Source organism: Ptychodera flava, chromosome 1 (assembly GCF_041260155.1).
Source record: "Ptychodera flava strain L36383 chromosome 1, AS_Pfla_20210202, whole genome shotgun sequence".
Taxonomy (NCBI): domain Eukaryota; kingdom Metazoa; phylum Hemichordata; class Enteropneusta; family Ptychoderidae; genus Ptychodera; species Ptychodera flava.
The window spans coordinates 20,279,210-20,306,752 of NC_091928.1; the positions used below are offsets into that span (position 1 = coordinate 20,279,210).

Genomic DNA, 27,543 nt, shown 5'->3' on the forward strand with positions numbered 1-27,543 from the left:
TGACCCGTGGTTCATCGTATTCGTAACGGTGGTTTTCGATGTCTTGAAATATCGTTCATTCACCAACTGAAGGAAGTTTTTGAAGGGTATGTAATTCGGTCGAATAATAGAGATCGAGAAAGTCCAATTTTAGTCGGTGGTCGATTTGAAAGGCCCAAATAAAATTATGTTTGGTTGAAAAAAATAGGGTGGTCGAATTAATAGGGGGGTCGAATTGATCGGGTTTTTACGGTAAGTTGACAGTAATTAAGATTACAAAATTATACACTAAGCTGGGGAAATCTGATTGAAATAAATGTTGAAAAGTAGCAAAGTCATGGTCATCTTTTGTCTAATACTTGTGTAAGTTCATGAACTTTACATAAATCTTGCTTAGATTTGTTGCTAATGGGCAATAACTGTGTTTCAGATCATTTGAGAGCAATCCATCCATGACAGTTTAAATTGTAATATACTTCTATTTAAAGGAGAGAAACTTCTCAAATAATTTTTTTCCCTGTAATTTGCTGTGAGAACACATGGACAGATGCTCAGGACTCTATGCTGGTGCTACCTTGATAACTAACCTACAACTTGTAACGGCATTGTCTAACCTGTTCACCCCAATTTCCTGTAGACAGGTCCACACTCTCCATTGATAACAATGGGTTTGGGCCATACCATTGTAGTGAAAGACTGTAACATGTGAGTTGTGGATACTTAATCTCTGGAATGTCAAAGTCTGTATATTGACTCAAGGATGTTTACTTAACAAATGCCTAGGGTCATCTCAAAAGTGAGAATCTAAACTATGAAATATGGTTTTTTTAATGCTTTTGATGCCCAAAAGAGCATAGAAATCTCTTATACTTCGAATCAGTCATCCTGCATATTTCTAACATTCATCAAAACCTCATTTCTGTTCCACAACTCATAAAACAGTCCACAATGCAGGATTGGTGTACATTCCAAAACTACATATATGAAAGACCCCTAAAATCAATTAGTTAAAAAGGGGGGTTAGAAATTTCCCAAAACTATCTAACCGCCGCTCCGTTTGGCTCCATTTTTCGGAATTGGAACCTTGGAACCAGTCTATGTATCGGTATCAAATATCAACGCAGTCTGTTTAGCAGTTTTTGACTTTTTGTCGTTTACGGAAATGGACGACATCAAACACCGGTTGAAACCACCTCTATATCACAACTTCCAGTTGTGATAATAAAAATCAGGGGTTACCATGCAAATTTTGGTACTAGAGAAAGGAAATACCCCAGATTTGCCAATATTTTGAACTTCAAAATGGCCGCCATCCCTGTGTTAACTCAATGGAGAAAAGATAAAATTTTCGATTTTCTAAAAACTAACACGGTCAAAGTTTTCTTACACCAAGAGCTTTAAAATGAACCCTAACAAGTGGTAGATCAGAAAAGAACTGAAAAAGTTTGAGAGTCCGAATATCTGTCCCCGAAGCGCATTCTACCTTAAAGAATTTTAAGGAGAATATAAAGGTCATCAATTTTACTATGGACAGATGTGTTTTGAACTTTAGCTCAAACTTTTCCATGGAAAGTATAAAACATTCTCTTCCATTTTCAAGAATACACATCAGAATTTCTGTGCAAAATGTTGAGATTGGAGAAAATTACCTAACATTTACAAATATTTGAAATTCAAAATGGCCCCCAACAAAAGTCAGTACTAGCACATTATGCAGAGATATTAAATTTTCAGATATCACAAAAAAAACAAGATGTCTGGAAAATCTCAGATTTCCAGAAAAAGAAGACTTCTTGAAATCATTCATGTGTGATTTATTCAGTTTTAGCAAACTATTTATACCACACCTTCCCTTTTCCCACCCGTTAAAAAGTCAAATATGGACTGATGTCTGCCTACCATACAGTTACATTGAGTTATCGCGGTTTCAAGGAAGGAGGGAGGGGGTTTCAAGTATTATTTGTAGAAATATTGGATCTAGGAAGAGAAAGATCAGAAAATTTACTTCTATTTTTTTTGTTTCATGAGCACACAAAGAGTCACAACTTTCGCCATCACAGTTTTGCCCTGAAAAAGTCCTTCACATCAAAAGATCAGATCAAACCAACCAACCATACAACTCTTGAAAAATATGACATGCGTATAGAAAAGTAATTTTCCAGTCCAATGCTCCTCTACGTTTACATACACACTGCAAGGTTGGTGGCTTCCGCCGGTGCAAAAGGCAAATTTCTGATCAGAAAATTAATGTTTGTATTTGAATCACCACTTGATGGCGCCTACAAAAATGGTATACCATAGTAGTAAGGGTAAACCGCAGGATCACGCTACCAAAACATGTAAAAGTCATGAACTTTTGCATGGTGTGCCGGTAGACATACTCATGTATCCATTTACAGGTATAAGAAAAGATACTTGTAATCATCCGGTATGTGCATGTATGCTATTTCCTTTAATACTGTGATCGTTCAACGATGAGAAAAATTAATATTCGTGAGCATTACCAAATAAGGCAGCATGGACTGACATTATTCAAACAAAAGTATACTGAAATGCTAGCAAGTCTTTACACATTGAATATGACTATGAGGTGTAGAAACAAGAATACTTCCTTTATAATAATTGGTAACAGGGGCATGGCGCCCTCTAGAGGTGTTTGAACTCCCTCTACAGAAAATGCTAAGCTACCGGTACAAGTATTTTTCAAAGAGGAATGGAAAAATAAACAATTCCAGCACAAAAAATCAGAAAACACCACAAAAGACCCCATCTGAAAATGTCCTAGGGATAGCGAAGGGATAACTGTGTAAATATTGCAAAATATTGAAAATACAATTCATCTCTGGTTTATTTCACCACTGAGGATACATCTGTTGGACTTGTGTTCACATTGTGAATGTTAAAATGTTTAAACAGGGTCACGTGCGTGTTTTTGGTTTCAGAAAGTACGAGCGACCTAACAGCCAATACAGCTCCACTTTGTTATGTAGAGCATGACTATTTGTGACGTGCTGATGAAGAAGATGGAAATCTTTGATAGCTTATTTCAGTATGGCCTGACATAACACATCAAAAATTGCCCAAAATACCAAATTACAGATTTCATCATTATTTGCATACATCATAAATAAGATAACCCCTAGGAATCTGTATACCAAATATCAAAGCTATCATATGAGCAGTTTTTGAGAAACAACTTTTTTGACTAAAAATGGCAAAAATTGCACCAAAAATACAAAACTGCAGATTTCAAAATATCGTTAACTATCAGACAAGCAGTTTTTGGTAAACAAATTCTTTGACCAAAACTGACAAAAATTGCCCCCAAAATACAAAATTTCATCATAATTTCAATATATTACATCTACTGGTAGTTCATCTGTAGGAACCTGTATACACAATCTCAAAGCTATCGGACAAGTACTTTTTGGAAAAAAAATTTTTTGACCAACATCTGCAAAAATTGCCCAAAAATTGGATATGGCATTGTCATTTAAATTCATGCCAGTCTGTGTGTATTTGTATAACTATTGTTTATGTTAGCCTGGCATGAACATGAGTAAGTGGACAATGCCTCATCGAAAGATGGTCCCTGCCACATCACATGATGAAAGCGCCAAGCCCGGTGCTCTTTTCCCATGATTCCAAATACATTGAGTTGATGAAGCCCTAAAATGCAACTTAGGCCACTATTTTTATCCCTTTTTGTAAGAAATCACGCGTTATAAATGGCGAAAACAGTTTTTCTGGAATAAGTGTCAGACCCTAAAGCTAGCACATGGTATGTAAAAATATGCCTTGGTGAACTTCCCCTTTAATGAACAACCGTGACAGCAGTGGCTATACAACCAATCAAAAACAACCCATTAACCGACCTATATTCAACACACTGATCCACCTGTAATTTTACCATGGTACAAAATAGTGAATAATGATATGTAAATGAGTGCACAGGTAAACTGGGGCAATATTGAGAGAATTTGTGAGTAACTAGGCAGAACATATGTTCATTGATCCATAATGTATCTTATGTGATTCTGCAGGTTATACTGTCAGCGTAAACACAAAATAGTTAAAGCTAGTTGTAATAGCATACACTAAAGCCTTGTTTATCCCTATTTACATACTACAAAAGCTCCGTTACCAAATAATGCATGGAAAATCATATCAAAAATAACAAGTTAGAATCTACACATACAATAAACCTACGCTATCTATAAATTGCTTACTGTTTAGCTGCAAAACACAAAATTTATTTCTCTCGAAACTATACATACATCCACGAAAAAATCCTCATGAAAATGTCAAAAACATCCTATTTTTTTTTTTCGCATTCAAAAATTAACCGATCAACAATACTGCCATGCTAACAGCTGGTACACCGGTACAAACATACTGTAGGTTTTGCCATTTAGCTACCTACCGTATGACGGATAATAAATGGACTATGGGTTCTAGCTAGTAAAAATGTGAATGAAAATCGGTAGTTGTGTCTAATGAATGATCAGTATCACTGTTGTGGGGGATTTCACCGACTGGATTGCAGCTGGTGTTTCTGTCATCAATACGGACGGTCGAGTTTTAATGCCGACAGACAATAAATTTCATTTTCAGCCCCCGTACCTGAATGAATGCGGATCTGTACCATCTGAAAAACTTGCACAATAAAACAGGAAGTGGGGATGGCAGATCACGGGACCAGCTCTGCGTAATTTAATAATCTTTTGTTGTTGCCATGGTGACATGTCCTTAGAATCGCGTCATTGGCATATATTAACCCCAACCTAGATACCAGTTGCACTTAAATTTCACAACGATAAAAAAGGGCATTTGAGCATGACAGAACAAAATCAAAGGTTTTTTAGAATCAGATGTGAATGGTTCTTAATTCTGCATATAAACTGTTCTGAGTACTGTTATGCTACATCTACAGTGTAAATCATTGTTTAAATTAATTCCATGTATCAAGAAGAGTGTCAAACAAATAGCATGTTTATTCTACAATCAGTGTCCAATCTTGTAATGGCAGAGTTTTGACATACTTTCCTAAGCGCTGATGCAAAACACACACACACTACACATGTACACCCACACTGAGAACAACTTAGGGTAGTACCGTATGTCCCTCGAAAGTGAAAACTTAAACTTTCCCTCCAACTCTCCGTAAGGAATCTTCAAAATCAAGATTACAAATCGGGGGTCACCGTGCAAATTTTTGTTCTAGGGGAAACAAATAACTAAAGATTTACTGATATTTAAAATTCAAAATGGCTGCCATCCCTGTGTTAACTCTATGGAGAAAAATAAAATTTTCAAATTTCGAAAAACTAAGCTGGTGAAAAGTTTTCTTATACCAAGCACACTAAAATGAACCCCCATAAGTGGTAGATCAGAAAAGAATTGTATAAGTTTGAGAGTCTGAATATCTGTCCCCGAGACGCATTCTGCTTTAAACAAGTCCACCTGATACAGAAATGTCTGACAACACCTGATACAGAAATGTCTGACAACACCTGATACAGAAATGTCTGACAACACCTGATACAGAAATGTCTGATATTAGTGATAACACCCTAAATGCATTTGCAATTCATCATCCATCAATACTATCAAAAACTTTAATCGGACGGTAAGCAGGGACATATGTAATATTATACAAGCGTACTCAATAGTAAATCTTCATTACGGTAAAAAATATATTTTATGTGTAAAGAAAAATACTGAAGCAAACATATAAATCAAATTTTTCATTTCCGTACCTTGACCACATCATATGATATGTGGGGTGCAGCAGTTGCAAAAACTCATTACTTTCACGATTTCATCTTTCTTTTCCCAAAATTATATTTTGTGTTTGACAAAATTTGATTGAAATTCTCAACTCGTGCGGTATGGGAATGTACTGTAGATCTAAACACCCTTGAAGTACTACAGCGTGTGTGGGCGAACTTCAGCCTCCCACGCATATCTCAGCTACAAAAACATCTGTTTTGAACTTTTGCAAGGGTATACTCGGCAACACAATCACTCCATGCTGATTCTGATCGTAACTAACAGAATTTTTTTGTAAAATACGGTCCAGCAATATTTGCCCCAAGTGTCGTAGAATTCTTGACGCAGACATGTACAAGTTGTAATTGTATTACTTAAACTACAAAAGGTGTACGCATTTGCAAATTACTCACTTAGAAATGCTGCGATCTTATCACGCATTAAACCTATCTATTCTAACATACCAGGTACAATGATTCTGTCAGCTGTGATGATGATATACAGGAAACTGATACCTCAGTTGAACGACCGTACTAAGGTGTATTTCTTGTTTAACATGATAATTAAGCCAGTGTTCTATAGTCAATCCAGATGTGATTCAGTCTCTATCAAGTATTTATAAAACAGTCTTTTGAGAACGAGCTTCCTACATCTGATTAACGTTTTATTAAGAAAGTACACAAAGTGGAAAATTATAAAATTTCAAGATAAATCACATAGTAGTGATTGAAAAATTACTGCCTTTTCATCATCTTAAATATCAGAATTCTTGCTTACGGCAGTTTACATGTAAAGATTGAAAGACTTAACTTTTGTTCAAACTTTCCTCAAAATCTTCAACCAATCCCCTTAACAAAGCATGAAGACAAATCACGGGTCAACGAGCAAATTTTGCTAAGTACTGGATATTTGAAATTCAAAATATTTGAAATTCAAAATGTTCACCATCCCTGTCTTAACTCAAGGAGGAAATTAAATTTTTGATCTTCACAAAATTTAAACTGTGAAAACAGTCGCAATGGAAATATTAAATAGCAGAGAATACTGGAACAATAAAGGTATGTACCATACATCTCAGGAGACTAACAACACTTACACTGATCAAAACCAGAAGATTCACATGCATATAATGATATACCTAAGTATACCGAACTGTACATATATTTACATATGCACATATACCCTATATACAGTACATACCAGTACTTGTATCCATACAGGTACTGTCATACATAATGTGCATGGTGTGGATATGTGACTGAGTTAGGCGTGTGGACTGTCAATCTCCAAATACTCACATGGTAACGATCTCTTGACACCTGTTTGCACACGCTAAAATTTTATGAATTGAATTCCAATCTCATTGTTTAGCATATTTCATAACTTGTTAATGGATTGATGACTTTTGTACCTAATTAACCAGATTAACAGCTAAAATGTGAAACTGACATTTGTTACATTCAGTTGCAGCTTTTGGCAAATAATACAGCTTAACAAAATGTGAACATCAATACTGCTAACATGCATACATACAAGGATAGCACTTAAACTAAGTCAGTAAAAACATCACATGGCTATATAGATATATCTTAACAAAGCAAAGGAAGAAACAATTCCTACAATCCTTTTCAATCTTTCACCACTAAGGCTCAAAACTTTTGTGATCAATTGTGACTGCAAACTTCACCTTGTTTATAGGGCATTGGGCATGAACAGGTTAACCCTTTGAGTGCTGTAATTTTTCCCATCAAAATTTAGTGCAACATTTTACCAATTTTTACAAATTTTCCTTTAATTTTTTTACTAATTTTGGACCAAATGGGCATAACTTTTTATTGGCTACAGGTTTTGATCAAAATTTTTGGAACATTTTGAAAAAATTGTCTGCGTTATATTTTATGAAAGGCGGCAAAAATCGACTTTGGCACTCGAAAGGTTAAAGTATATCTCACACATCTGCACTATTCTTTGAGTCTGCTCAAGCTTCATGTAAACATTGTATCATTGTCGATTACCCTCTGAAAAACTCAAAAAAAGAAACGCTAAGAGCTCACCTTTCACCGGTCCAACAAATTTTCTATTAGAATATTTTTCAAGCTTGTGGTGAGCATGTGAAGTCATCTATATAAGTACAATACACGATTTTTGCAAGTATCCCCAACCAAGAACAAAACTTTAAAATCTTATCTGGGCGTGTGGTACATACCAACAAATGTTGATACCATCTACACACAGCATAAGTACATGTTACATAATGACAATTATACATAATTATCAAAACACAAATGAATAAGATATGTCAACATCGAGTACAGAGCCAAGCATTTGTCGTTTGCTTTCTTGTAAACTAGCGTGTCAACATGTTTTCTTTCAATTGGACAACTTATTTTGATAAATATTTACTTATGTAATGGAATACCCTCTGCAGGTTATAAAAATAATAAAAGCACACATGAATAAATAAAGAAGTAAATGAAATAAAATATCTGCTCGCACAACATGTGTTTCTGAGATTCCGAATCTTTTATGTTACAAACTTGCTCTGTGGCACTGAAATTCAGTAATTCTCAGCGGGAATCGAACTTACATACAGCATCCAGTCACCCAGTGAAGACATCACAGTCAAAAGTTAAAAAAAAAATCCATTAATGTGTCTGTATATTCGGTAGATATTACTACAACCTGAAATGAGATCTCTATCAGATCATTATATTAACATACAGGCCTTGATAAGGAAGAAGAAAAATTTATAAATAGCTTGAATATTTGTTGATTTATCAAGCTATCATACCAGAACATCAGTTGCTACATGGCATGAGCAGTACTTTTTTTTAACATGTGACTGGGATATGACCAGTACATAAAATTAGAAAAGGGTCTGATTTGATCATTAATATCAGCTAGATGTAAATTTCTCCAAGATGCTTGAAGATGAATGGTGAAACTGAAATAACATGAACACATTAATCTCTTTGATGTGAGTTCTTTAACAACAAACACCAGCTTTCTGATGTCTATAGTTCCAGTATACGTAAAACCAATCACTTCACATTTCATTAATCCTGAACTTCCAAGACTGATCAACCAGTTTTCTATACATTTTCATAGCAAACTACTGTCAGTGTCAGTACTTTCAATTACTACCATTTTCACTCAAATGAAATGTCAAAACTAGAAAGTACTGTTCAAATTTCATCATCATTTGTACAAAACAAATATCCAACATGCCTACCGGTAGGTACATGTAAATGTCAAATATTTTGACATATCATTATCATCTCCAGCTCAAAGACATGTTTCATATATGCTAGAATCCTTATGGTAAGGCTATGTTTTTGCAAGTAAACCAGATCATTAACACTTGGAGTAACATCTACTTTGGGTAACATCATATACTTTATAGAGTTATATGCTATCTATTCACAATGTACTGATAATGAAAAACAGCATTATTCTGTGGCATACAGACACTATCCTAGAGTAATATTATCCAATTCAATCTGTTACACTGCCTTTTAATAGACCTTGTAAAGTTTGACACCTATAGGAGCAAATTATATCAGTATTAAAATGTACAATAGGCCATACTTTGCATATTTGGATCAAATATAACCATTCCAGATGACACGCATCGATGTGAGAATTATAATAGTTCTATTAAACTTCCGGACACGAGTTATGTGAATATTCATGAATTTTATGGGTGTGTCCTCACTAGCCAATCAGCAAGCGTGAAAATTTAATGCATTTAAAATGACTGCAATGCCAAATGCAATTCAATTTAGCTCATTTGTATGATTTACCCCTTCTTGTTACTGAGCACGTCTGATTAATTATATAACCCATTTTTTCATAACGAACAAATCATAATAGGATATAAGGGTGTTGTTCTTCCTCCGTGGTGATTATTGTTGTGTACATCTCATCTACAAAATGCCAAAATCCTATTTTGTACGTTGATGTTCTATGGAAATGTGCTAAGTCAGCACATACACAGGGTCTGCATGCAGACATTCCTGAAATACCTGTATGTATGTAGGCGGAACACACTATTAACAGGATACCAGGGATTTTGTCATGCCCAGTCACGGGACTTGTTTCCTCACTAAAAATACCCCTCTACCAGTAAAGATGGAGGAAAACATTGGTAAATGGTTAGATGATTGTGCGGAAATTAGCAGTCATGTGCTTTGATGATATGACCTTTCACAGACAGACCTCTATAGGACCTGTACGACTGCTGCTGTAAATTCAACCTTCATGAAAACAGAAATTATGATACACGGCGGCTCACTTAATTACTCATTTAAAAGTTCTGTTGAACATCGTCTCATTCAGTTTTGCAAACTTAAAGGGCCAGCAATGCTAACCTTGATGATTTTTTTCATTTTTTTTTATTTTGTATGCCAATTCCAAGTTCTTATTCTGCACCCAAAAGAATGTTGAAACACCCACTACCTAGCTTGTCATCATAGCATGTAATGCACCGTCATTGTTTACATTTCAATTCTAGTCCGCTTGCCATCAATAACAACACAGTTTACACATGCACAGGCTGAGTTGACAAGCTGAATTCTGTGCATCTCGACATCCTTTGGGGAGTTGGACAAGGAATTATGGTTAACATTAGAAACAGACATATGGTAGTGAAAAAATTATCAAAATTTCGTATTACTGCCCCTTTAAATGGACACGTTTTGTGTGTGGGTGTCTGTGTGTGTGTGTGTGTGTGTAGGTGAACATCATATGTCGATCTCTCATGCTACAATTCTTATTTATTGGCCGATTTTGAAATTCTGTCAATTCTCTGGTCATTTTTCAATAATTTACCTATTTTCCATTGGCTGTTTTCAAACTCCTGTTGGCATGGTCAGTCGTTCAGCACCTGACGATGCGTTCATTGTTTGAAATCAGCTGTCAAGTCTTTTTCTTAAAAATTTCAAAACAAGAGCAATCCCCCCTTCGCAAGCAATGTTCCTGCAGTGCTGAAGCCATGCTCCGCAAGAATCATATATGAATAAGTAACAGGGCAAAATTTTAAGTGTATTGTTTGCCATAGTACCTGGTAATGCTGGAGGATACTTCAAGCATATACTGAGGACATACTCAAAATTCGCTCAAAGTGTCACAGGTAATTTTACAGCTACATGTATCTCTATGGTACTTAAAAAAATTTAAAAAGAATCAAAAAGTGCCAAAGCAACTATGAACAAAACTGATACGGCTGCTCTGGTAAATTTTTAACCCAAAAGAATTTAAAAATATAATGCTGTACAAACATGAATGACTGTTTTGACTAACTATACCGGTACACGTGTGCGAATTTCATCACAATTTGCAGAAATCTGAATAAGGTCATTTGTAGGAGTCTACAACCCAAGTTTGAAAGGTGTCAGACCAGCAGAGACGTTTTGGCCTGCACTGCGCATATTGGCGCCAAAATTTATCGATTCATGCTAATTTAAACAAACTTTAATAAAGGCATCCCTTAATTAAGGAATACATATGAACAAAATATCAAAGCCGTTAGACAGGTGTTGGCATGAGCAGAAGTTTGAAACGGATGCCAAAATACAACACCCATGTGATACAAACCAAATCACTAACAGTGGAGCCAAGGAGGTCACAATACACGATCAATCATTTAAATTGCCTTTGCCCATTGCTTGGGTCAACTTATGGAACTCTTCCTCCCAAACTACATATTCTTTTCAGTCAAGCCACCCCTAATCAGTGTTATTGATTTCTGTCACGGCCTTTGACAAACCTTTTCCTAAGATGCCGCTTAATTTTAGTTACTCTCTCTATATTAACTCTCACATGATGAATTTTTCATGAGAGAATGTTATTGATCGATGGCGACCTTTTTGTTACAAAGTCTATTTTGTTGAATGGGATAAAAGACAGGCATAGCTGTCAGGTGTATTTGTTGAAATGAAAGGCTAGTCAATGTACCATTATGTGTATGCATACATGTTTTAGGTTAGAAACACTGTATCAAGTTGGTAATGATGTAACTTGGAAAATGAACTAAAATTTAGTTTGACTCAAAAGAGAGAATGTGTATAGTCCCCAGACTACTACTGTATTATATTTTGATAATTTGTCACAAGGTTATTGACGATTTCGTACACGATCTGGGAAAGCTAAATTTACGATGTGTTTGTTACAGGAATTTCAGGTTAGGACTTCTCTGTTACAGGTACATGTACACCTGGGATGAACTCTAGTAAAGGTGTATGACCTATTTGCCTCTCAGTTTCCAAATGAGTGATGACATGTATATTTATGATTCACTGGAGTTTTTAGCCCAAAGAGACTGAATTCAGAAAGACTTGGTCGCAGTATCACTGAGATCCATAGTAAGATGGGTCAGTTTTGTTACAAATGACAAGCAAAGTGGATATGGTGCTTACCAGATTAACAGCGGGAACACAACACCAAAATTTTCTCATCAGTTTGTCAAAAAGTACAAATAGCTCTCAGACTGATCAACAGAAGAGGAAAGAAAAAGAGTGACACATCCACCTTTTAAAAATAACCTGACATGACATGATTTTCAAAACGCCCAATAAATCAGACAACCACAGAGTCACGCTGAGGCAGATTGTTCTCTAATACTGGGTATCAGCTTGACAATGAGATTCATGTACATTCATGTACATTTTTCAATGATTTCCGAGAAATGTATAATTGTAGGACAGTAAGAAATCAGCTTAATATAGTATTATTGTTGACATTTGGATAGTATCACTATCAGTCAAAATTATCAATGCAACAGTGACAAATATTTATTTTCAACTCAGACTATACTTTTTCCAATTACTGGAGAACTTTGTTATTTTTGTATGGTCAATATACCGTACATACCTAAATCACAAACTCTATTCTCATGTCCACTGCATGAAAAGAAATCAGGAAACTCAGCGAAGTACACATGCCTAAGATGATTACGTAAAAAGTCAATTAGACACCAAATTTTGCATCTTGACAAATGAGAGAAAAATGCAATTAAAGACACAAAACCATTCAAATTAAAGTCTGATTTAATGCTATCCTCAGTGAGCGCTTCCATACATGCTTGTTAGCATATTCAACAGGTCTAGGACTTCACTGAGTATGCCATGTACATACCATGACATGTCATCGAAAATTTCACAGACATTATGAACTTGATCACAGATGCAGATGTACCGGTACATGTACAACCCTCTTGCCTCAATTTTTGCAGGTTTTAAAACCTGATGAAGAAAGTTATTAAATTTTTGTGACTTTCTTCCGTTCATGTGGATTCAGCTTGGATGAAAGCCTTTTTGCATAATTTTTCACTCTTCAAATTCTACAATATACCGGTACGATTACATATGAAAAATGTAATCTGATCGAAATGCTATAAGCGATGAAATAAAATGATTTTCAGAGACAACGGTACTACGGTAAGTATCTGTATCGATTCCAAACAATACCTGACTAAGTTTCTATTGGTATAACTGATCATTAAAAAGCTATTGTTTTTGGTTCCCAATCATCAGCAAAATGGAAACAAGCCGTCACTTTTAGACTGCTAATGATGACAGTAACTATTTACAGAAAGAATGCCTAACCTTTGACCTCAGATCACGTGATACTCACTTCCTTCAGCTCTTAACACGTTAAATGCACAGATCATCAAAAATACAGGGTTCATGTTTGTTACATGTATGTAAGGATTTCTGTGACAGGAAACACATGCAAATTTTTATCATGATTATTTTTTTCTGAACTTTTGTTCAAAAGGGAGCCAAGGACGGTTGACGTAAGAACAGAATACTGTAAAACACTTTGAATATGCTGCAAGCGTTTTTCACATTTTCAGATTTCCACCGCATTCAGCAGGTTTTCAAATTTAGCTAAAAGAAACATAATAACAACAGTCAATATAGAAAAAAGTTTAAATTAGCTGCATCTTACATTAGCAAGTTGACAGAGTTAGCTAAATTCGCCAAAAAAAGTGTGCAAGCTAAAAAGGCATGTTTTACTGTGGAAGGTTGCAAAAAGTGGACGAAAGCGTATAGGCAGAAAGTGCCACCAACTAGACCGCTAGCGTAATGTCAATTAACATTCTACACAGTACCTAACAGCATTGTATTAGACACTTCATCATTAAAATACACACTTACAAATACTATAAGTATAAAGCATTTTGCCACAGAGACAGGTTAATTTCTTTTGACTTGTAGTAATACTCTGTGTTTTATAAGATGTTCAAATTACTACTGGTACTGCTTCCTACTCTCAGTAAACTTGTGTGGCAAAACAGAACATAAACAAAAACTTGGACCTTAAAAAAACCCTCATTATGCGATGATAACTTTTTCATTAGCCTTTAATTCAAGTCTTTGGGCTTACAAATGTCTTTATAATTTGCATGGAAGAAATTTCAGCAAAAATCCGTTTTGTTTAAATTACGACTTATATTGGTAGAGAGAACATGTAGTGGCTGAGTAATTGCTAAACCAGACAACCCATAGACAAAGAAATTCTGTACATGATCTCAAAGGCACCTAACAGCCATGTGCCAATCAGTGGGTAAGTCAAGCTGTTCATTTGCATAATATACATACTACAAATTTAACATACTGGTATTGTAAGATCCAAAACTTTGCAAAGTAAAAACTACTGTGGCAAAGCAGAGCAACCGGTGCTGTAGACCGCATGAAACTAGTATGGCAGCAAACATCAGGGTTTTTTATTGTTCTATTGTTCAAACAATGAGTATTATCCTTTATTTCTACATGTACTTTATGTGTACAGAACATTCTCACTGTGTGGTTAACAAATTTAACAGCAAAATATCTTCATCCCGCAGTTAACAAAATTTAATGTGACACGTGATAGTATTTAATACCATGGTTCTGATCAAGTAAGCTTCAATGAGAATAGCAAAGCAATTACCTAGCAATAAAACCAACATATGAAATGTATAATTATGAATTCTTGGTATTACATAACCAAGGATGTGAAATGATTATTTGTGAAAGAGATTATTATTAAAATGCAAGATTAAATGTGACTTCAAATTCTTATAAAACTTTTGATATTATCTTTCTGACTTAATCACTTTTCTCTCAAGAGGTGAATATAAAAAGTTTTGACTGAAATACTTGACGCAGAACCCTAGCATGTCTTGTGAAAGCAACTGAACTAATTTTAAAGGGACATGATGCTGTAACTTGTGGCAAGTTTTTCAGTATTCTGCTTCTGTATATCAACTACCGTGTCTCACCCTAATCCGTTTGTCATGCTGAAATTTTGAGTATTCATTTTGTCAACACAGCTTGTATGTGTGTAGTGATCGTTGTTTATTGTTTACAAATGAATCTAGTCCGGACTTTAATACAATTTTCAACAATAACAATGTAGATTATTCTCATGTAGGTTGTGTTGATATGCTAAATACTTGGCATTAAATTACAATTTAGGGATTCAATGAAGAAAGTGTAAGAAAACCACAAAACAAAAGTTCTTAAAAAATAGCCAAAAGATACAGCTTAATGGAGCTTTAATAAATGCAAGCCATGTCACAAGTTAAACCACACAACATCATTCAAGCTCTCCTGTCCACAGAACTGACTTACAACTTTGACATTAAATCAAAATATTCATACAGGCAGTTTCAACATTCTGTTTCCTGCTGTTTCAATAATTTTTAGTTAATTTGCATAATTTGTGACATCAACATGCTCATTTGTACAAAGGAGTTCTCAAACCCATTGTGTATATCTGGGCCCACACCAGAGACAAAAGTAAGCAATCATTCTACTTTCTGTGTGTTTTTTGCACTGGACAGACCAGACAATGAGACATTCTAACTCACATACACACAGACAGACAATCTCACAGACTCATTATCTGATAAGCTCCTATTTGCATACAGAATACAGAATACATGTAAATGAGAGCTCCAATACACATTCTGATGAATACATCTGACTACCATTGAATTGTGGACAGGCATCTGCCATGGATAACTTCACTCTTCATAAAGAGCTCACCTAATTAAAGCACTATCTGGGACAAGAATCAAGTTAAAGCCATTTTCATATATGAAGGTCAACTCAGTAAAACCAAATGCCCTGGAGTATTATTAATCTGGTATTGTGATTTCCACATAAATTTACGTAACGTCCCAATGCTAAAATTCATCTGTATTCATACAAATTAATAGTGACACACAATGGTTATGTTTTGATTTTTTTCTGAATCTGTGTTAAAGTTTATATAAGCATGGCAGTACTCTATTACGAGCACTGTACTTTTTACATGCAAAATATAGAGAGAAAAATTATTTTGACAACAGAGCCGTTCCATGTACAGGTAGTGATAATAGCTTGTTGGCCAATTAAAGTTTGCACTGACTTCTGTCAATCTGAATTGCAGCACTTGTAAGGCATATATATTGAATTAGTTGACTTTTTACGGTGTTTCAAATATTTTTATCAGACGAGGCAAGTCTGTGCCTTGGGAATGGATATTCTCACTCATCATTTTGCAACACTTAACAATACTTTGCTTATATGAGGCTTGTAGCCCTGAATAGTGCAACAATTCATTGTTCTGTTTTGTGAATATCGAATTTTCAATGTTTTTCCCATAAGTAAACATACAATGAACGGTCATTTTTGTAAGGATCAAAAAGAACAAGATCATGTACCGGTACTATAGTTCGGAATTTACCATGCTGTCACTTTTTAAAGTTAAAATTGGAATGAAAAGAGCAGGCTGGCATTGTTTATGAAGAAAAAATGTTTTACAAGTCCACTTATGTGCTTAAGAAAATTCGCTTATTCTCACCATCCTGGTCAAAGATTTCATACTGCATCCTCTGTCACACAAGGCGTTCAACATTCTCTAAAACGATCTAATGGTATATCCCTCATTACGTAAAGACCTACCATTCCCTCAAAGTATTCAATGGTGCATCCCTTATCAAACAAGGTATTCACCATCCCCTCCAAAGATCTATTGGTGCGTCCCTTTATCCTACAAGGGATTCAACATCCCCTATAATAACAACTTATGGTGCAGAACTTGAAAATAAGGGATATAACTATCCATTCAAAGATGTAATGATGCGTCCCTTATCACACGATTCGGGTTTGGCATCCCCTCTGAAGAACCAATGGTGCATCCATCCCTCATCATATAGGGGATTCAACATCCCCTCCAAAGATCATAGTGCATCCCTTTATCACAAGAGATTCTACCGTCCCCTCTAACGATCAACTGTTACATCCCTTATCATTCCAAATGCAACAGAATTCTACCGCTTTTTTTTCCAAGCAGAAATGATAAATTACGGAGGCACACATCTTGTCTGGTGAATTTGTCAACTTTTGAAAATAAGCATTTTTGATAATAGGACAGAAATAGCTGGGTGGGGACAATTATTAAAGGGATAACCACTTACCGGTACATCTGTTATCAATTCAGTTTCTTTATTGGAATCAAAGTAGTTACAGAATGGTTGCCCTAATAGTACAATGATGTGAAAACTCCACTAGCTGCTGGCATAGAGTATTTACGTATTGTCAGCTGAATGTTAATGAGTCTCATGGGAGGTACTGTTCAACACATTAACACAGCGGACATTGTGATGGCATTGCAGAAATGCACTTGAAAAGGGTCACATATGAACACCACCTGTAGCAGACTGCATCACAAACTGCCAAATTGTATTCACTATGGTGCAGTGATGGTATACATGCGCTGAGGCCGTACTTTTCTGGCCGGTGACTTTGGATGCCTTGTGAAGTGAGGCTATATTACAATGTTTCACACATTCAAGGGCAAAACTTGAAACCTGCTCTCTCTCATGCAAAATTTTGAATTGTTTACTAAGCTTGCTTTCTTATCTGGAAACGAGTGTATTCACATACTTCTAAACTGTACATACTATTAAATTTGATTTCTGCAGGTCAAGGGTAGAATTTCAGGAATTATCTTAAGGTAGACTGCACCTCTGGTCAGATATTCTGACTCTAAAATTTTCACAATTTTTTTTTAATCTACCACTAATGGGTGCTCATTTTAAAGCTTTTGAGTAAGAAAAATTGTCACGGTCTTTAATAGTTTATCAAAAATTAAAAATTTTTGTCCATAGAGTAAACACATTGATGGTAGCCATTTTGAATTTAAAAAATATAGGTAAATGTTAGGTAATTTATCTCAAGTATCAAACCTTGCAGAGTGGCCCCTGATTTTTAATCTTGATTTGATAAGAGAATGGTTTAAGATCCACTTACTAAAGTTTGAGGTGTACTTTTGCGGAGCATACTACCTTAAAAAGAACATAAATGAGGATATTTTAACATTACTTGAGGGGATTTTAATATTTTGCAGAAAATCTGTAAATTTTACATGGTGTGCATATTCATTTCAGAGTACCAATCAAAATACCGGTACACACAGGTCATGGAGGGTGTATCTGATTCAAATGAGACGTTCTGTTGCATTAAGGTTCCAAGTTCTTGAACCACAAGAACATGGTAAACTCATGAGCTTTCCAAAGACACCAAACAGTCAAATGAATTGCAAAACAATTTTTCATCTGTCATTTGTCGTGAAGATGACACTAGCAATGAGCACATGGTGGTGGCAAAACTCACTCACTCAGTCTCACTGTTATAAACTTTGATCTTCTTTACGATGTAATGCTGTGACAGAAAACCTAATTCAAAACTATAATAAACATTGCACAATGCACTTTCACATGAAAAATTTCCAATACATAAAGAGCAACTGTGGTTTTCATCAAATTACATAAAAGTAAGAGATATCCCAGCATTTCTTTTCAACAACAATTCAATTTTTTTATAATCCTACTTTGTAAATGAAAAAGTCAACACAGCTTGCCCCATAGGTGAGTGCAGATGTACGCAGTGGTATGACAGCGACAGAAAAGACAATATTGATACAGTCAACAGGAATGAGACAAATAATTTGCTTTTCATTTTTAGATCTATTTTTTTAGCATTGTTCTTTCATATAATAGACCATATTCTCTTGTTACCACATGTATTCCAAGGGACAGACTGTTACGAAGGCACTCATAATCGGTAAAGAGGAAAGAGACCAAGTATACACAAACAAACAAACAATGACTGAGTGCTTACATCCATTACAAAAATTACAAAAATGTTGCAATGGTGATGACTTTTTCACGATCTACGATTCTTTTTCAAAAGTGCCGATCAGACATTTTTGTCAATTATTCATCCAAGTTTACCATTACAAAAACACATGCTAATCGTGCTCTGTCATATATGTAAATCTACAAAATTTCAATTTTTTTGTGATATACTTCAATTTATTTTGTAATTGTCTTACGGTATTTCCCAGATCACTTGCACATGTGTTAAATTTGGTCAGCTAGCAGTGTCTTTCTGAATAACATGCTTATTTTAACACTGTAGCAAAAATATGGAATTAAATAAAGTCTGCGGTGACAAAAACAAAGTTAGGGCAAAACCAATGCCAGTATTGCTTCCTTGATAAAGCTTTTAAATAATTGTTATTCATGATAACACGGTAATGGATTTTTTTGCATATTTTCTGTATTCAACACTTTTCAACCATTTTTCATCATCATTCCATTTTACATTTGGTCTTTCTTTTTGTTTACGAAAATTTCCCTTCTGGTCAAATAAAATTGACGGTAAAAAAGCCATAAACGACAGCAATATGGTTAATCCCACGTACGATACGCAGCACTACCTTTTCAAAACATCACATGTCAAAACTAAACAACATTAACGATATCAATTTTCGCAACAAGCCGCCTTTTGATCTTACATTTTACTGCATTTAGGTCGGCCTTCTGCTGCATAATCTGATCTAATGGAGTATCAACCTCCTTTCAAAGTACCGCTTGTATATTTACACTTGCTGCACACGGCCACAACTCCACTTCAACCTCCTTTTTAACCCTTTGAGCACCAAAGTCAATTTTTTGTTGCCCTCATAAAACATAGCCCAGTCGTTTTCTCAGATTTTTGCCAAAATTTGATAAAAAAAACGTAGCCAATGAAATGTGATGTCCTTTAGCTCCAAATTATCAAAACAAAACCAGAAAAGTCATTAAAATTGGTAAAATGTTGCACCAAAATTTTGGTGGGAAAAATTACAGCACTCAAAGGGTTAAGCTTTTTCATTTATCGTCCACTCGCATTTGCAGAATGATTTTGTTTTGCCATCAAAACTTTTGCCAAAAACATGATAAATACCAGATGCGCGTTTGCGACTCAAAGTTCTTCTATGCCTGTTTTTCAAATTCACTAATTTATGCACAAGTCAAAAATGAATAACGGGCAGATGATGTTTTTTAATCTAAACCTTCGCCATAATTCGATATAACAACTCAATTTTCACTTTACTATTTAGTGTACATAATATTTATTTGACAAAACAGACATAAATTTTCCACATTTTGATGACTAGATTAATCTAGGTCAAGGTCCCCTGAAGGTCAAACTATATACAAACTAAAATGGCAGGAAAAAAACTTATTTTTTCACAATTTGTCTGCACAAAGGGGCAACATTATGGCAGAGATTATGGACGTATGGTGCTCTTTTTTTCACGTGCCGACACAGAGGTCTGTTGATGACAGGTGAATTAATTCATGATGGATGGGTGGAAAGTACTAGCATGTGACTTACAGCCGGGTATTACCTCCTTGAAATTGAAAATCTCAACACACAAGTTGAAAAATGTAACTGTGGTTCAAGGAAGAAGAAATCTTGACTACACAAGACATGTAGGTGCAGCATACACATACATGATGTAGCTTATCCATGGAGATTATCAAGGAGATAAGAACATACCGGTATCTACTTTTGACGGCATATCGCGTTGTGGTCACAATACACATATACAGGGTTTTACATGACGCGCATTCTGCGTCCTTTACGCATAAAACCGGACGCAGGACCCCTCAAAAACTAAACCACGCGTCCCTTGGGACGCAGCAATATCTGTTGCTGGTGTACACCTTGCGAAGCTGCTGAACACGTAAAACACATCCAGTAACCTTACCGACCCCGTACTTTAATGGAATGCTCCATAGTGCATTGGCCTCCACTGTTTCATAACCAATGGTAACCGCGGAAACAAATTCTATTGCTGTAAAAAGTTACTTTCAAAATGTAAACTGATTCTTAATTGGTCGATTTCTTGTTTGTGTTGATTAACACATTTTTATGCATCATGGCGGGTCGTGTCAAACAGGCCGATCTGCGAAGGTTTTTCGGCGGCCGCAGCAACCAGCACCATGCAGGTTTGGTCGAGGCCGAAACGGCAGCTACGCCATGCGATACTGATACATCAGGTCCCCCGACCAAGTCAGCAAAATTACGAACATTCAACAGAAGTTGACTCAATAGATTTACTATAAATGGCTTCGATATTCTGAAGAGCGAAACGTCATGGAATGCGGTGTATGTTTGAAAGCGAATGTTACATGCCCGTTCATGGAAGGTTTTTGTAATTTTCAACATTCAACTCTCACTCGTCATCAGGACTCGAAAAGTCATCTCACAAGCATTAAAATCCTAAGCATGAGGACCGGCAGTTGCAGGGTAAGAGCACAGTTACGAGTGGAGTGATACGTAGCGGTAAGAGTAACGAACTCGAGGCGTACGCTGCACAATTACGTACTGTTTACCTGATCGCTAAACGTGACCTTCCATGCGATGTATTCACTGACATCATTCATCTGCAGAATCTGAACGGCTTAGACATTGAATATTACAAACGTCCTCAGATAGTTATGGAGTTTGAAGAGTGTATCAACGTGCGATCGAGAAGTCCCTGATTGATAGCATACATGCAAGTGACGTCATCGGTATAATGTTGGATGAGACTTGTGTTGTGACATTCATTCATAAGAAACTTGCAATATATGTTCGATATATTCAGAATGGCGAGGCGAATTTTTCTTTCCTCTGTAACCAGCAAATTACAGATGCCACTGCTGCAGAGATTGAAAACGCCTTGATTGAATTTTTGACTAGGAAAGAAATCTGTGACGCAGCCGTGGACAAAATATATGGACTAGGAACAGACGGGGCGGCCGTAATGACCGGCCGTTTGAACGGGTTGGGTGCAAAATTAAAAGCCAGAAATCCCAACCTTGTTCAAGTGCATTGTGTTGCACATTGATTGAATCTTGCTGCTGCCCAAGCAGGCAGAGATATTGAATATTGCAAAGAATATCATAATATAATCCATTCATTGTATAAATACTTCATTGACTCTAGTGTGAGATATGACAAACTTAGGGAAATTCAAACTCTGTTGAATGGGAAAACAAAACAAATTACTGAGGCTACATCTGTTCGCTGGCTGTCGGTCGAATCAGCTGTCAAGATGGTTTTCATCAGTTTTGAGCCAATTGCCTTGGCACTTGCAAGTGACAAAAAAGGGGGAAAGGCTGATGAGCTGTTGAAATTTATCTCTAATTCATTGTGTCTGCTATTCACTGCCTTATTGATTGATGTTCTTACTGTCATTGGAATTTTGAGCCTTACATTTCAGAAAGATTCTGTCACCTCTTATATCAAAAAAAGTGTTCAGTCTACTAGGGACACATTGAATAGAATGACTAATGATTCACACACTGTCAGAGACGTCTTTAATGATTTGGGTGATGTTCCTGGCAATGGTCAGAAAAACACATACAAAAACATTCAAAATACTGACAATCAGCCACTCAGACAGAGGTTCTGTGATGCAAGAGAAAATTATATCAACAAACTGCTGCAGAATTTAGATAGCAGATTTCCAGATGATGAGATGAATATTCTGGAGTTTTTGATGTGATTCTCAACCCACACAGATATCCTGAAAATGTGGCCAACCTACCTGACTATGGGGTCAACCAGCTTGATCAACTGTTGATTCATTATAACAATACACCAGGTATTGATGCTGATAGAGCTAGGGCACACTTTCTTGTTTACAAACACTTCACAAGATCTCATAGGGAGGCACTGAATTTTGATATGTATATCAAGCTGTTGCTAACTGATTTTACAGAGGAGTATCCTGATTTTGCCATTCTTACTAAAATTGCTCTTGTCATACCAGTGTCCTCTGCCCCATGTGAAAGGGGCTTTTCAGTACAAAATGCCATCAAACAGAGGGCACGAAATAGACTCAATCCTCAAAGGCTTAATAGACTAATGTTCATCAAACTGGTTGGCCCCATCATAGATGATTTTGACTTCATGACACACTAGGTTATTTGCCGAAGGAGCTGCTGGCAGAGTGTGAACTCAAACCTACTGGACTTGCTAGGTGTATGCCATTTCAGAGTATGAAATTACTTACCTTCTTGTCAATTTGACAAATTTGAATATTTGTTCAAATTTCACGTTGTGAACTTGTCATTAAAGTTATGAGATAATATCATGAATAATGTTCTTTGAATTGATCAATGAGGGCCCTCAGTATGAACTAGAATTTTCATGTAGGAATTATTTTAAGAAATATGCAACTATTTGCTGTGTGTTTTAATACTAATTGAACACAGTGAAGACCATGGCATTGATAAACTATAAAACATTTTTGTGAAATAAATTGGGACCCCCATATTTTGATGTAGGACTCCCATTTTCTAACACCAGGAGTCCCAGGGACTCTCAAAGTTAAAAGTGAGGTAAAAACCCTGGATATAATTAAATTACGATTAGCAATTTTCCTGCCAATTACATTTTTCAAAGAAAAGTAGGCCATCACAATTATTTTTTATGCTGGCCACCGATGAAGTCACTGGCTATGTCTATGTCGATGTTCGATTCCAAATAATCAAAAAACAAACGAATGATGGCACATATGAATTAAAGACGTGATGATAGAATCCAAAGGGGCGGCAGTGAAATGAAGAGAAGACGCGGAGTATGTATCAGATAGGCACTGGATTTGACTTAAAGTGTCTCTGTAGTCACGGTAACATGTCCTTTTTCTAACTCTACAGATTAATTGCCCTTCAGTAGTTTTCTTCGGTTCAAGTGGTCTCCATGGAAACATACAAGTTTAAAATCAAGCGTCAGTGTGCCCTACTTATGCCCTGGGAAATATCTCAATTTTCCTGATGATCTTGCTGCCATGGTGACACAATTGTTTTCCACTTTTATCCTATCAGTATGCCATGGCAACTGTGTTTGACAACAGCCCAATGAGGTACCACACCGACCAATTTTCAGGACACTTGGAATTAGGCCAAGGCAAAAGTAATTATTTGTTTTCGGTCTCTGGCATTTAGTAAAATGCTGTATATTACTGTAGTGATTTTATTTTCTTATTTTTTGAGTTTTTTTCCTGTTTTTTTGCCCCCCCCCCCCCACCTTGGTACGAGATTGCCACAACAATTGTTTTATATGGACAGTAATACTTTTTGCTTATTTTTAGCATTTTATAGGTATAACATTAACAAGGTTACTTCACAAATAAAGTCTACATGAGTCTGTTTTTATTGACATGACATTTTAAATCAATTAGCTGATGTGTGTCCATTTATTTATGAAAATAATGAGGATTTTTGAAAACATTAAAAGAAGGAACAAACATGACATGCAGGTTTTGAAATAATGCACAGTCACAAAAAAATTAAATTCTTTTGTCTTATTGGGTAAGTTTTTTCATCACGTTTAAAATTATCATTATATAGCTACAAGGAAGGACATTTTCTTTGTCTTGCAGTTAAAGCCCATTTTGATAAAAACAGGAAGTACATAATCAACATGTATATTTATAACATTTCAGAATAATTTTCTACTGATATGATTCTTATGCAAATCCTTGTCTAAACAAACAACTTACCCACATGCAAAAACTGTGGCATATACGTGGCAAAATGTTACATATATCACATTTTACCAACACCAGGTAGGCTGATTCAAGGACATTTCAAGACATTTCTGAATTGCAGCGAGATATCATATTCGTCAGAGGGCACATCGCTTTGAGGAAATCATAGAAGACTAAGTATGTACAAGTGAACCACGGTTAGTCTAGAGTAACTGTGAGTGAACTATGGTTGGCAACATAGACATAAACCGTGGCAACAAGTCATAAAATCATTTCACCACAGCAACTGATCAAGTTCAGTGCGTCTGTAACTTCTTGATTTAGAGAGATATTGATTACAAAGAGTGGCATGTTGTGATAGCTAAAATAAATTACAGGTTTGTTTGATGCGAACGGAAGCTTTGTATGAATGCAGTGTACCTGTCATGAAATGGGGCAAAAATATGACAGTGGTACTAGAAATTGTGGGGATAAGTCCTTTCATTGATTGTAATGACTAACTACAAATTTGAGAAAGACAAATAACTATGGGTACAGATATGTGCAGTGACAGTTACTATACAGTGCCTAACATGCAGAATATTGACTTCTTGTAAAAGGAATTCTGGGAATTTTTGTCTGTTTTAAGGGAAAAGGTGCCTCAGGACACTGGACAGATATTTAACTTCACAAACTTTTACAGTAATGCACCACTTATGGGGGCTCATTTTGAAGCTTATGGAGTAAATAGTTTCTACGGTTTTATTTTTGTGAAAAATCAAAAATTTAAATTTTTCCAAAATTTATTTTGATTTTTTTCAAGTGTCAAGAAATATTGGGTAATTTGTTTCACTAGTACCAACTTTTTCATGATGACCCCAGATTTGTATTGATTCCGAAAGAGAATGCTTTAAAAGTTATGTTTGGAATTTTTGATCAAAAGTTTAAGTCTTTCATTTCCAAGGCACATAATACCTTAACCTTTACACTACCTTTGTTTGTGATTTGGACAAAACCATGTTTGCTGGGTACTGGTGACCAGGTTGAGAAAGCTGCATTTCTTAACCTGTGCACCCCCAATTCCCTGTGAACAGGTCCAAACTCATTATTGATAACATGGGTTTGGGCCAAACCATGGTGGTAAAAGGGTTAAACACATCCTCACCATCACTTAATTTCTGTAGTTTCATCAATTTACAGTTGTTCACTTTCCCTGCTGCGAGTTTTGGAACTGCTGACCAACTGAGTAAAAACCTACAAGGTCACATGTGCACATCAAGATGGCAGCATTGCCTGCGACCGAAACAAGAGACAGTGAATAATATTCAACCATTCAAAACATAATTTCTGCTACTTGGCAACATTCAAGCCACTGGGCGCATGTCTTAACGATATATGTAAATTAATATATATATATATACATATATATTCATTAATATTTTGCGTGCGTGTGTGTGTGTGTGTGTGGCAACATTCAAGCCACTGGGTGCATGTCTTAACGATATATATAACTTAATATATATATATGTGTGTGTGTGTGTGTATGTGTGATGACAAAGTACTTCAAGTACAAAGTAATAGCTGTTGTTTCGTGTTATATATATATATATATATATATATATATATATATATATATATATATATATATATATATATATATATATATATATAACATAATATATATATTTCTTTTAGGACAATTACAATTGAACAGATACATGTCTTATCATGAAGTCTAGTCATGAAGGTTTTTTAACAAAAAATCTATTATTAAGCAGTGTAATCGCCATTGTCATCATTATAAGTTAGTATTACCGTATTTATAGAAATGGAAATTGTGAATTCTCAACAGTTGACACCATCAGAGAACACTTGTCCTTACTAATAAAATGTCGGAATCGGCAAAACTGCACTGAAAGTTGGTATTCGCTTCTAAGGTGACCCAATTATGATGAATTTTGTCAGGAGGCGAGGACGGTACATTATTTCCGCCTACAGTCGACGTCGGTGACCTGTTTTCAATACACTGATGCGCCACATGATGAAGTATAATACATACAACAGTGACAGCAACTATTCGTCGCTGGGGCAGACTCAGTGCGGGGAACATTGTCTAATGGGGAATTAAGGCAAAGGGTAGGCAAAACTAGGCACTGCACATTGCAAGAAGACAGTATCACTGTACTTTAGACATTTGTTGCCATCTCTACCGACATGACTTATGCGACGTGTTCTGAATGTCAACACTACAGTGCTTGCACGACCACTCTCACCACCGACCACGCACATTAACCAGGGTCTCGGAGCTCTCGTATGACACATAACCCTGGACCCCGGACAATATACATTAAAAACAGTCACCGCACATCTGCAAGAATCTGTCAAGACACTTTTATAAGCTTACCACAACGAGAGTATATTTCCAGTTGATGTCATCTCTTGCGGGTGTCGTAAGTGGCGGGTCTGCGAAAGCACTTGCCGTATCGTCGTCGCCCGCATCGTCCTTCCGCTGCACGGCTTGCGGGGATCGTTTCAGGATGTCATATCGCGACCTGTCATTTCTGGAATTACTTTCCTTGTAATCGCCTAGGAGCTCCTGTACACGACCTGACTCAACCTCAAGCACGTTCTGGTTGCGATACTGTTTGCCGGCCAACGAGACGGGTGCACAATCTGCATGCAAAAATATAATAATTTCATAGTCGCAACGAATCTACCACTGTAAAATATGTGCTATTATTTTACACGCAGCACGCTGAAAAATATGAAAATATTCAGATGGGAGGGTAAAATATTCCTAAGTAAACCTACCTGATTTGTATATCAATATTGCGCAAAACCAACCGATATTGAGGACCAATACAAGGCTCCTTGACAGGCCATATCGGCCCATCGTTACTCGAAATATATCTGTGCCGATACAGTTGGCAATCAGCGTAATACGCATGCGCTAGGAGAGTGCGT

The 27,543-nt window shown here is 36.0% G+C and overlaps 1 protein-coding gene across 1 annotated transcript in view; it reads right to left on the reverse strand.

Moving 5' to 3' along the window:
• Positions 1 to 27,543, reverse strand: part of LOC139143410 (tyrosine-protein phosphatase non-receptor type 7-like) — a 57,389-nt gene extending 29,846 nt beyond the window's left edge. Inside the window, exons 1-2 of the mRNA XM_070713717.1 lie at positions 27,391 to 27,543; positions 26,984 to 27,252 (exon numbers count right to left, since the gene is read on the reverse strand). Of these exons, the coding sequence (XP_070569818.1) occupies positions 26,984 to 27,252; positions 27,391 to 27,526 (405 nt within the window). The 5' untranslated portion in view covers positions 27,527 to 27,543. The remainder of the gene's footprint in view (positions 1 to 26,983; positions 27,253 to 27,390) is intronic.